This window comes from Salminus brasiliensis, chromosome 11 (genome assembly GCF_030463535.1).
Source record: "Salminus brasiliensis chromosome 11, fSalBra1.hap2, whole genome shotgun sequence".
Classification (NCBI taxonomy): domain Eukaryota; kingdom Metazoa; phylum Chordata; class Actinopteri; order Characiformes; family Bryconidae; genus Salminus; species Salminus brasiliensis.
The window spans coordinates 18,319,327-18,332,368 of record NC_132888.1 but is presented as its reverse complement, the minus strand read 5'-3'; the positions used below and the strand labels follow the sequence as shown (position 1 = coordinate 18,332,368).

Below are 13,042 nucleotides of genomic sequence, written 5' to 3'. Positions count from 1 at the left end.
AAAAAAGCTTTGCAGGCTGGACAATCACAGTGCTGAAGTTTTAAACAAAGCAAGTGTACTAAAATAACCACAACACTGCTTTATAGGATCACAAACCAAATTTAGCTGCTGTTTTATTCCAGGCCAGCTCCCCCTGCTGAAAGTTATTGCTGCCTCATTAAAAAAAACAGTACAGCCAAATTTGCAACGTGGTACTGGGTGGGGAGACTCTTTAAATACATGACTTTGTTTATAATTAAATAAAAGAAAAAAACCTTCCAAGAAAGAAGCAAAGCACCTTCTTTTCTCATTACTTTCACGTTAACTATGAAGGCTGAACCGCTCAATATACAAGACTGGCGTCAACAATTTCATAAATTCGTGGCAAAACAGAATGCTGGTGACCATTAGCAGACCATAGTGTACAGCTAGCAGTCCAAATACTTTTGGTGTAGTCTTAGTATAGCGCCAGGTCTTTCTTTAGAGTGGTGGTGACTGAAACCAGGGGTCAGGTTGTCTACAGGACAATGTTATATAAATCAAGGCTGTTCAATCCTGGTCCTGGAGATCTGCCACCCTGCAGAGTTTAGCTCCACCCTGAATCTAACACACCTGAGCCAGGTAATGAAGGCCTTCAGGAGCAACTGAACATTAGCGTCAATTGTGTTGGATCTGAGATCTGTAGGCTGGTAGATGTCCAGGACCAGGATTGAGCAGCCCTAATATAAATCATAGTGGTCATGCAAAAACACCGAAACTTTTTTCTGACCGTTGTTCTTTAAATTAAGTAAAATATTTGCGATGAATGGAATAGAAATAGAAATGCAAAAATCCAACATATTTTTCACACTGACTTCTATTGTAAGCCAATGACCCCCCCCCCGATAAAATGCAATATACAAATTGTCCACAAGACAATTATAGCCAATTTCTTCACTATTTAAAGCCACCAGTAAACATACACGTTTGTGTATAGCTATGTAAACAAACTTTTCAATGTAAAAATACAATGTGCAATACCCCCCCCCCCCCCCACATGTGTCATTTGCAACTACCTGTAAATAATCTGAAAATATTTTTGCTTTTTACTTCTATTATTTATACTGTGTATATAGTGTAATTTATCTGCGTTTTTGAACACGTCATGAACGCATCAAGAACACATCAAAATATCTCAGGTCTCTGGTAACAAACAGTACATTTGTAATCATTTCACATGGCTCCGTTATGTAGCTTCAATAAGCATGAGATATCTCAGATGTCTGGTTCCCATCACCACAACTGTGAACAATTCTGAATCAGTAAGTTTCTCTGTAAAAGGGAGTGTTTCACACCAAGCCACTGAATGACTTTTAATGCTGTAATTAGGCTTGAATTTCGATGTCAGCAGAATTCCCAGTGAGGCAACGTGAAACCATGATTCACTTGGGAATTCCTGTTTTAAAATGAGGTCGGTCATTAACAGTGCTCACTTTTGATGGACAGACTAACGCTGAGATTTTGTGAAAGACATGAACAGAGTGATGAGTTATCCATGATGCAAGAGGGTGCGTACATGGTCGGGAAAAAGGAAATGACTCATGAAGCTCGGAGACAAGGAGGGAAAGCGAATCGTCATATGAGCGATATGACGGAACAACGTTACTAAAAGCCTCTTGCTCACACTGAACACATTCAGCCAACTGGCAGGGCAGCGTCTTGTTCAATCTGGTATTGCCTTTATTAAATACGTCACAACCTTACCTACACTGAACAGTTACAAAATGTTACCTCTTGTCAAATATGGACACTTTTCAATATACAAAGCAGTCTTTCGCCAGGGCAAACCCAAACAAAAGAACGACGCCAATTTCTCATTTGCAGTACTCATGAAAAAAATCACGTCTTTAAGGGTGAGGTGGAAACAACTGGGTTCTTCTGCTAAGAGGCAAAGCAATACATAATCTTCTGTGGCCCTTCTGCTGTCGCACATCTCAAGTCCATTTACAATGCAAGTGGGAAAATATATATATTTATATACTGTACACATATGTATATATAATGATTAAATTCTACGTGACAAGAAAAAAAAGCAGATTTCTCGTAAGTATAAAAAAATAAATTAAAATGATTTCACATGTGACAAACACTTCAGATGTAGGTTTCAGGTATGCAGTTGTGTTACTCTGCACAGGAGGCCAAGAGTCCCAAGCATAAGAAAGGTGCCCATAAACAGACGTTAAAAAAAGACAAAGGAAGGAAAAAAACAAAAACAAAGCTAGACTAAACCGAGTGCAGACAAGGGGAGAGCTAAAACAGAGCTAAAAGAATTTACATCACTGTCGGGGGTACGAGGTGCAGGAACAAACGGTTTCTAGCACTGTCCAGTGAAAGCAAGGGAGCGGCAGTGCGGCTTCACATGGATTTGTCCTGCGGCAGAGCTGATCGGATGAGAGGCCTGGATTCCTGACCTGCCTGTGCCCTCTACTCAAAGATAAGATTTCCCCAGGTTACACCGTTTGGGGTTTTGTCAGAGGGGAGGGGCTGACAGAATGGACAGTTTATCATGGTAGGGGGCACAGGTCATTCACCAACTATGCTGCTTAAGGTCATCCTCCGACTAAGCTGCAGGTTAATGAAAACATGTCTCCTTTCAAAAGCCCAAATGTATTCTTACAGTTCGAGAAGGATTTAAAATGAATACATCTTAAACGTTTCTCATTTGGTTTTAAAATAGACATATATTTATAGATCTTTTTTCCTAACTCATAAGCTTGACATTCCCTCACTACCCTAAACCCTGGTTTATAGAATTTTTGTCAATACTGTGATGTGATGCGATACGTGAGATGGTAGGGGGTGCTCTCCTTGCGCACAGGCCAAACGCTCCTAAAAGTCTTAAAGTCCCACGCTGTCCAGGAGTCGGAGCCGTGGGTCTTGAGTTCACTGACAAAAAGGTGAGGCTGTGGGATCAAAGCCTTTAAAAACGTCTTTGAGAGAGGCATTGTCCTGCTCTGCAGTGTCCGGCTGTGCGGGGCTGTTGCCACCAAATGGGCTGCCAGTGCCGCTGGGCTTGCTGGACTGTTTTACCATGCTGAAGAGTGTGGACACAGGCAGGTTGTGGACTCCCGCTGGTTGTTCCGTAGTTCCAGCGGGACCCTGCCCGGTTTGATTGGGCCCTCCGGCGACAGAGGCTCCTCCTGCGGCCGTCCCCGTGCTGGGCGAGGGAGCAGGCTTGGGCCGAGGCCGGTTGTAGCTGTTGTAACGGTCAGTGGTTGGCTCCCCGCTGTTCTTCTCTGGTTCAGGCTGGTCAAGAGCAGACTTCCGGACAAACAGCGGCTCCTTAGCCTTTGGTTTGGGCGGAGCAGGCGCGTTATCACTGGGTTTGGACTCAGGGGCAGGTGCAGTGGTCTCTGAACTCTCGGATTTGTCCGAACCTTGCGCCCGTGGATCGTACAGACTGATGCTGCTTAGGACGCTGCTGCCAGCACCAGAACTGCTTGATCCAACTCCTCTGCCTGTACCTCCAGCTGACAACAGGCGTGGGTCATAGGGCGCTATCGTGGTTGTGGGTGAGGTTGGAGCAGGGGGACCAGAAGATGCTGTAACTTGTGGAGCTGGAGGTTCCGAGGGCTGTTTCAGGGCAGATTTTTGTGGCTGGAGCCGGGGGTCAGCTACAGCCTTGCGTGCCATGCGTGGGTCTACAGGCTTCTCAGCTGGGACGGAAACAGAGGGGGGCGCAGGCGAAACACCTTGAGAAGGGCTGGACGAGGTGGCGTTTACGGTCTTGAGAATACGGGACAGCAGCTCAAAGTCTGGGAGGGAGGATGAAGACTGACCTGGCTGCTCAGCAGGGGGAACGGAGGCAGGCAGAGATGCAGGTGTGGCTGTATGGAGCTGCTGCTGACCGCGAGACAGACGAGGGACCATGGCAGAGACTGGTGGGATGCCAGGGGGCAGCGGGAGGAAGTCCTGTTTGGGGATGGGGATGGGAATAAGGTCCTCAGGACTCCATAGCACTGCCTTAGCAAAAGGTGGCTTATTGAGTACATGATCTTTCTTAATGTGGCTGAACTGCTGGAGTTGGGAGCGGGGGTCCCGCAGAGCCATACCCATTAAGGGATCCAGTGGGATGGGGACAGGCTTGTCCCTCAGGACCCTCTCTCCCTCCTCCTCCTCAGTAGCAGCAGGAACCAGCGGTGGGGGTTTATAAACAAGTGGGGCCTCTGTTTTAGAGGCAGCCTGTCGGGCAAGACGGGGGTCTGCAGGAGCAGAGGAAGATGGAGAGGAGGAAGGACTGTGCTCTGCGGTCTGGGAGGAGTCTGTGTTGCGGCATAAGCGAGGGTCACGTGCAAGCCTAGGATCTGCTGGCCTGCTAGGGGCCTGTACAGCATGGGCCTTCTGCAGTCGAGGATCAGTGGGAGCCCCCTCAGGCTTTGTAGAACCCTGGGTTTGACTTTGCTGCCGTAAGGTTTTCAGAATCGATGTGACGCTACCGCCTCCATCTTCATCTTCACTAGAATACCAATTTGCAGAATCTCCTAAAATAAAATAAAAAACTTGCTGTTAGTATTCTCCTTGATGTGTGACGTGTACAACCAACATTAAAAACACTACACTGCATGGTAGCGTTCCAAGACTAAAGCTTGACATTAATTTTTTTGAAGATGACAAATAGTGCCATCTAGTGAGGGGACCATAACATGACTGCCATTCATGTTAATTCAAGACCACAGGATGTTTACAGTCTAAAGAGGCTCTGTATAGGATCAGGCAGAGTACAGTGTCCTTCAGATGCTTCCTTCCTAAACAGAAGTCTTTTCAGGACACAAACACAATTAGGTAAAAAACTATTTTAATAAAATCCTTATTCCACTGAAGTTCAATTAAACAAGAGCATACAGATAAGGCTTGCAAAATGTCTTATTTTTCAGCATTTTGACACTACACAATATACATGTCTCAATAGGCATGCATTCTTTCTGAAATGGTTTCAACAATTGTTCAATCATAAGAGCTATAATTATTGAAAAAATACTGTAGTGCGAATGGAAATGGAACTAAACCGATATTTCCCAAACAGACTTTTGAACCATATATAACGTAAATGGACAGACCATGTTTTTTGGCATGTTTTAGCATTTGCATCACTACCTGATGCATCTATCTTGCTCTTGAGGCTTAACATGCATAAAGTCACAAGAGACTTCACAAGAGTCTTCAAATCAATTGTTCTCAAACCATCCATGAATTGTCCATAAAAAGCCTTATATGTAATATGTACACTGTGGCCTAAATTTGTTTCCGCAAAAAGAATTGCCATTAACACAGTTAAAGTGTTCTGCCCCAGCAGTTATGTTACCAAAATGTATTTCTAACAAAAGAACCTCAAGTTCATTAAGTAGCTGCAGAATGTTATGGACAAGCACTTGTTTGGGTCCCTATGATATCTGATAAGTGTACCTTCGATGTCTCTCTCAGACCCTCCTTCAGCTAATCTTCTGGCCCTCTCCTCTTCCTCCTGCTGCTTTTGTTGTATCCTCATGAACAGTACTCGCTGTGCTGGAGGCAGGAAGTCTGGAACCGCTATCCCAGATTGACTGGCTGAGCCTCCATTGGATGTGCCTTCCATGTTTCCAGAGTTCTGATTACCTGAGGACTGATCATTGAAGTTTCCACCGGATCCTCCCTGGTAGCTGTCATCTAAAGCAGTAGCAGAAAAAAAAACATTATGTACCAGAAAAGTATGAGACATTAGCGGAATCTCTATTTACACTTTCATTTTTAGGAATACAGTTTTGCATTTAGCCATGCTGTGATTTTTCTGGTATATGAAAACAGCATGCCGTCAGCTCACCATCTACTTCTTCGCCGTCTGTTCCTATGCTTTGCTGCTGCTGATAGAAATTTTCATAAAAATTGCGGCCCCCAGGGGGCATCATGGCTGGGTTTGCAGGTCCTTCCTCTGTGCCAAAGTGCATCATTGGAGGACCTTGGTTCATGTTTGGTGGGCCCATGGGTGGCATGTCATGAGGTCCATTCGGCCCCATGTGCCCAGGTGGTGGCGGACCAGGGAAACGAGGCGGCGGTCCGGCAGGGGGGCCCTGAGGTCCTGCAGTACCTGCTGCTGCAGCACCAGGATTTGGACCTCTGTAAAGACAATTTATATAATACAGATGATGTTTTTGTCAGTAAGAACTGATAAGTCAAAGTCGGAAGCTTCTTGTGGATTAAAAAAAAAAAAAAAAAAAAATCAACTGAAGAGCAGTTATAGAAAAAGAACAACAAACCAACCTGACGCCCAGCTTTTGTGCCAACTGCCCGGTAGGTTTCACCACAATTTCAAACAAGGATGGGATCTTCTTCCCTGCATTACCCCCACAAGGAGGCGGCGGGCCCATGGGTGGTGGAGGTGGAACACTAGAGTTAGGGGACCCTGGAAAAGTTGGTCCATCTGGGCATGGGGGAGGGGGACCAGGGCATGGCCCGGGTGCAGGACCAGAGCCACTTCCAGGACATGGTGGGCCATTGGGAGGCACACTGCCTTGTACAGGTCCAGGCATCCCAAAGTCCACAGGGGCCGAAGAATCATTCGGGCCTGGCCTTGGAGGTGTAGGGAGAAGACCAACACCAGGAGGGGGTTTAGGAAGGGGATTGATGCCTTGTTTTTTCAGCTCCTCCACTTCCTTCTCATCCTCAGCACCAGCTTCAGCATCTTCAGCCAACATCTGCAAAAAAAAGAAAATCTATTAGCTTTCAGAACTAGAGCAGAAAAAAGTATTGCACGTAAGGTTATGCACATAAGGCTATCCTTTCAATCAGTGACAACGAGGCTCACCTTGTCCAGTAGTTCTTGTGTGTCTTCTGTCAGAGATTCGTGTGAGAACATACAGTCATCTCCATTCACACAATTGCCGGTAGTATGAAACAGCTTACAGGGGAAGTCGCGTGATGCTGAATTAAGGAATAATCTGCAAAAGTCTGATCACACTTCTTTTCCTGGGAGCAGACCCAATATCACAAATGTTTGCTATTATAGTGAATTACCAACCACACCAAAAGTTGGTTAGTTCACCTAATTAAAGCACAACTATAAAGGATATCATGCATGTAGGGACAATTTTCTGCCCGTGCGCAGTAGCCAGTGATGTAGAACTTGCAGAGCTCTTTCTTCTTAGGCAACTCAATGTCATGACTGAAGTTGCAGTGCTCCCCCTGTTATGCATATAAAAAATGAATATACACAACTGTTAATTTCACAAATTCACCATCCAAATTTTTGAACACTGACTGCAGAGATTGTCATAAAACAATAGAAAAATGTCAATTTCCTAAAAGCTCCTGTTCTTACCCAGGTGCAGCGGCCTTCGATGTAGTACTTGCAGATGGCCTTGCCTTTTTTGTCTTGCCCATGTTTATCTTGATCATGTTTCCTTTGGCCACCTCCTCCATCCTATGGGGTACACAATGCTCCAACTAAGAGATCAGAGATTCTCAGCTTATGCTGCTGACATTATGAAATGAAAACACCGTCCTAGGGCAGTGGCTCCCCACCTTAGGGTCATTTACATTTATTCCTGTTTACAATGACAATGTTTACAATATTACTGTTTTCAACCCAGTCATGCCAGGTAATCAATACAAGACTGCCAGACTTCCATTACACCTTTAATTGGACAAAAATATGCTGACTGGGGTTGTAGTTCCGGTCTACCCACGTGTGGCATTTAAAGGATTCCAAAAACCTTTAGTGGTTGGATCAGTCACATTTGAACTGAAAACTATGCAAGGAGGGCTGGTAATGCCGGTCTACTGACATGCAGGCGGATATTGCTTACCCCCATGTCCATATCTCCATCGTTATCGTCATCATAGCCTTGATCTCCTCCACGGCCCCTGCCTCGATTTCTACCTCTGCCTCGGTTCATGCCTCGACCCCCTTTACCCCTCCCACGACCTCGTCCACCTCTACAACCTGATAGAAAAAACAAACAAACATAATTATCAGGAAAAAGCAAACATAATCTAACTTCCAAGAACCCTTGCTTAAAATGAAGTAAGTAAAGTTCTATTAAACTCACCGCGCCCTCTGTCCTTAGATTTTCTGTACTGGTTCAGTTCTTTTGAGTAATCATCATAATCATCATCTCCCATGTTATCATAGTCATCGTCGACATACTGCAAAATGCAATTAAAACTATAAATGAACTTGTAAACTCTTTAAAAGAACTACAAGATACAAATCGAAGACAAAAATCACTGATTTACCATCAATCATTTCTGCACTAAAACTCACCTCCATATCATCTCCGTACATGCCGTCCCCATCATCATCTCCCATCTTGCCCCGTCCTCTTCCTCGGCTTCCTCCTCTACCTCCACGGCCCCGCATTCCCCCTCTGCCGCGGCCTCTCAGATTCTTTATTCGGCCCTTACCACCTGTGGGGAAAATAGAAATGGTTAAAAAAAAAAAATAAGAAGAAAAATCAGGGTACATTTCTCCTTGTACTAGTAGATAAACTAGGGGCATCCATAACATGATCTGTATGATCTGAACTGTATGGCGTACCTCTGCCACGCTGACCCATTCCACCTCCACCCTCTTTGGCCTTTCGGTACTGATTAAGTTCCTTGGTGAAATCATCATCATAATCATCACCCATGTCTTCTTCCTCCTCACCCTCGTAGTTCTCATCATCATATTCGTCATAGCCACCATAGCCCTGTTTGTCCCGACTTGTCATGTAGCCGCCTTTCTTTCCCATGGGCCCACCATGACCCGAGGGAGGAGGAGGGTAGCCTCCATGAGACTGGAACATGGAAATGACAAAAGTTCACGAGGCAATCAAACTAAACTCAAACTCAATTAAACTCTGGAAGTTATTTAAAAAAATAAGACATTCCACTCACTGAGGGGGGGTACTGAGGACTGTATTCACGATACTTCCTCTTCTCACTGGGACTGTAGTCAGAATCATCACTGAAGTCTGAGTGGTCATCACTGGAGGAAGCATGACGCTACAGCACACCAATCGGCACAAATTAATCTCAATAACAATCCTGACAAACTCTTTAGCAATGCCTTCCAACTAAACATACCACCACATACAAAGGCACACGTACCTTGTGTTTTGATTTCCGTTTCTTTTTGGACCTTCTCTTCTCTTTCTCACGCTCTCTCTCTCTCTTTCTCTTCTTCTTGCGTCGGTGTGCCTTCTCATCATCCGAGTCACTGCCATGGCGCTCCTTGCTGCGGCGGGGCTTCTCCTCATGCTCCATTCCCTCGGCGCTGGGCACCTCTGCCTCTCCTCCATCATCCTCCAATTCTCCCTCCTCCAGCTCCCCATCCTCTCGCCTGTTACAAACGCAAAAGACAACTGGGAAATCACTACACTGAAACATCAACCTACAGCTTCTATGACCGCTTTCTATGAAAAATATTGTTGTGAAATGAAAGACTGTGTGCAAGGATATATAACATGATCACAGCATAGCAGTTAAAACTGTATTTCCAATATTTCGCAGTTATACACAAAGCAGACTTCATATGCCCTCAGGCTCATATGGATCCCACTGATCTGTCTTCAGACGGATGTGCTGAGTTTCCCAGAGTGTTAACTGTGCAAGGTGGTAAGTGTAATAACTAAGCTGTATACAACAGCTTTTAACACTGGAATTTAAAACAAGGCCCATCATTGCCTGATTATGTTCTCTTTAAGACCAACTTGAAGCAAAGAGGCAAAAGTGTTACAAATTGCAACCAACTGTTACACTGAGGGCGTAGGTTTCACACTCCTAGCCTCAGAAATGATCAGATATTCATTTCTGCAATGCATGCAAAACACAACTGTAATCAAAACTGAAGAGTTTCAGTTTCAGCCAAGATGCTCACTATAGAGCACTGTGAAATAATTATTCAACCCCCTCTCAACAGTGAAGAAAGAAAAGCAAAGCTGAGAGGCTTCCTTTCAGCATGCATTAAAATAAATTCAACCAAAAGCCCAGTCTACCAACTACCGTTAGCTGGTGCAATAATTCAGTGTGACTGTGTCAGGTTGGCCTGTTTTACATTTAACATACTGGGGTTCTGTTTATACACACTTTACATGATTTAAATTTTACTTTGCACAACCCAACACATCCGTAAACTGCCTGCAAAACACTTAACACTCAACCAACAGCTGAAAAGGCATCCCGTGATCAGCCAAAGCCTGTCCATAGTTCTAAACGTGAGCTTTGTACCGTATTGTCCTGCAGGCCCTGAATGTCCATCAAACACAAATGCTGAACCAACTGGGTTCAGACCAATTATTTGCCACCACTAAAGACCTCATACCACTACTGCCAATTCCATGGAAAACACCATGCTCATCACTTTCTTTGGAAGCTTTTGGCAGCTTAGACTATCCTAATAATGTATTCACAAATAATTCACTTTGACTAACAAGTTTCAACTTTTTTTCCCCCCTGTTGTCCTGTACAGCACAACCACCCTTAAGTGCCAAGCTAGGTCCAACACAGAATTTACTTTAAATAACAAACACCTCTTTAAACATAAGGCACTACAAACACAACCAGCTATGTTAACTACACAGTACATACTGTGCATAAAACCTGCCATGACCGTAACTCCAACTTTACTGTCACATGACATTCATATCTGCAACATCACCCAAAATAACTCTGATATTTTTTCTTAACACTGTTTGAAAATACATGCAACACAATTGAGTGAGGGCTAAATTGACCATGTACTTAACAGCGAGTGACAAGACAGCTGAGGAACCAGGTCACACTCCCAAAAAAAGCTATGAGCAATCTATTCAGGCCATCAGGAGGCATGGCTTAACTTCAGAATATGGCAGTCATATACAGTAATACAAGCCACACTGGGTGATTTAACATACTCACTCACTTATCTTCATATTTCCACTTAAAAGCACCGGAGCTTACCAGTTTCGCACCGTTTTTGGATTTTATGGGAGACATGTACTGAACTGTGAACTTGGGTATCAGTGATCTTGTGAAACTGTGGCTTAGTTCACTTTTAGGACCTTGAATGCTTCTGAGACTTTGGGAAAGCACAGAACCAAGAGTGTGTTTGTTTAAAAAAAAAAATAAATAAAAAAATAAAAATAAAAAAAAGGAAAAAAAAAAGATCATGCTTTTTCCTAAAGCCAGATTGCGATTAATAATAATAATAATAATAATAATAAATAGGTGATTTTTGATAACACCTGTTCCTGAAAAAAAGTAACTTGTGCACGCATTTTCCCCTTAGTAATATTTAAGATGTTAGTTGGCCTTTTGACTATAACGACAATAATAATAATAATAATAATAATAATAATAATAATACACTTTGTGGTCGACTTATGCGTCAATATTTTTTTCCCACTATTGGCAATACAAACATTCAACATCTAGCTATGTAAATATTACAGGCCAAAACAGCAATAAATCCATCATCGATGGGTTAAAAATAATAATAATAATAATAATATCTAGTTATCTTGCAGAAACGCTGTGTGTGTACCCATGGTGAACGTTAATGCTAGCTGGCTAACTGTAATTTTAGCTTTAGCTGAAGTTGGTCGTTGGTCGCCTCGAAAAGGCCAAATACGACCTAGCTAATAACGAACAGGCTAGTCAGGGAAAAGACCTAAAAACCACCGCAATCGGCAACGTTTGTTAAACCAATGTGTGATTAAAGGAAGAGTAAGGGCAGTCGACGAACGGGCAGGCCGTGGCCCGGTGCGTAGTCATTCGCCCGAGAAAGCGGCTAACCGACCCGCTTTGTGTCGGAGGACTCGTCGGCTAACAGTAGCGCACAACATGGCCTTCTACAGCATGCTAGCTCCGGTTAGCATAAGCAGCTAGCTAGCAACGCGACGAGGAATTTCCCGCAGTTAGCTTCTAATGTGTGCTTCGTCCAACAGTCACGAAGAAGCTAGTACTCACAATAACACACGATACGATTAATAACGAGCTGGAGAATAAAGAAACTGGAGCGTTTAGTCCGGTCCGTTTGTTCAGCACTGTGAGGAAAGACTGGATTACGCGAGCCGTGCTCTTTGCCTAGTGGCCACTTAAATCCTTCGATGGTTAAAAAAAGAGCTTCGAGCAGTGACAGGATTTCTGAGTTCTGATCAGATTTCGGACCGTATTCCCGATTTTCGGGGAAAATGACCTTCCAGGCTTCGCTGTGAAACGTTTCAAGATGGCGCTCGTTCGTTCGTTACCTCTGTACTTGTTTCCCAGAAAAGTCGACTTTAATCCCTTTGAACGGAAAAAAGGCAAAAGAATACCCATGCTTTTTGTGTTTTAAAAAAGCAAAGGATAAATAAATAGTTGGATAGAAATATGATATTACTCGACCTTTCGTCAGTGAGAAGGCTGTTGTGTTCGTGGTTGGCTGTTGGGGAGTTAGGATGGACAGTCATGCTTTCCACAGCCATTTCCTCTAACGTGCTACATTCAGTGCAAAAATCGACTCAGGATTCAACTGGCTTATGCGTTACTTGACTTTGATCTACTTGTTGATTGGTTTTAGGAAGAGTTTCAGTTCATAGCAGTTAATTCCCATGAACAGTTTAAAAGAGAAACATGCTGAAACGTTCCTGAAGTTCTCTCCGTCCTTACAGTTGCGTGGTGAAATGAAACTCGCTCACTTAAAATGGCGACGCTTCTTCTCCGCGGAGCAGAGGCGGAGTTAGCCGACGGTGACGTTGCCACGGAAATGACCGAAAATCTACGAGGAGAGGCGAAGAGGGCGGAGTCTCTGGGTGAAGGACTTCATAGCTAAAAAAGACAATGTATGGAGAACTCAGTATAAGGGAATGATAATACCACAGGTCCAAAGGTTTGTTGTGGGATTTATTTAACGTATATAATTAACGTTTTAAAGGAATAAAAAAAAGCAAAATAAAAACATGACAAATAAAAACTTCTCCTGATTGTCCTTCCAAACAGCAGAGTCAATTTCTGTCTTCAAATGCCAGCTTAAGACTCTTTCAACACTAATACTGCACTTCTTATTATTATTGTGATGTTTGACCTTATGGGCAAAGTGTAGTATATGATG

At 43.8% G+C, this 13,042-nt stretch overlaps 1 protein-coding gene across 1 annotated transcript; it reads right to left on the bottom strand.

Annotated features, from left to right (window-relative positions):
- Positions 1 to 1,675: 1,675 nt before the first annotated feature.
- On the bottom strand, positions 1,676 to 12,636 carry zc3h4 (zinc finger CCCH-type containing 4). The gene is made up of 14 exons (XM_072692044.1): positions 12,337 to 12,636; positions 9,082 to 9,313; positions 8,869 to 8,976; positions 8,528 to 8,768; positions 8,255 to 8,397; positions 8,040 to 8,136; positions 7,797 to 7,933; positions 7,310 to 7,411; positions 7,062 to 7,173; positions 6,797 to 6,906; positions 6,253 to 6,686; positions 5,816 to 6,108; positions 5,422 to 5,661; positions 1,676 to 4,499 (listed from the first exon to the last, which is right to left on the bottom strand). Exons 1-14 carry the CDS (start codon positions 12,414 to 12,416, stop codon positions 2,902 to 2,904), a joined length of 3,927 nt encoding a protein of 1,308 aa, XP_072548145.1. The 5' UTR covers positions 12,417 to 12,636; the 3' UTR covers positions 1,676 to 2,901.
- Between the last annotated feature and the right edge of the window lie 406 nt (positions 12,637 to 13,042).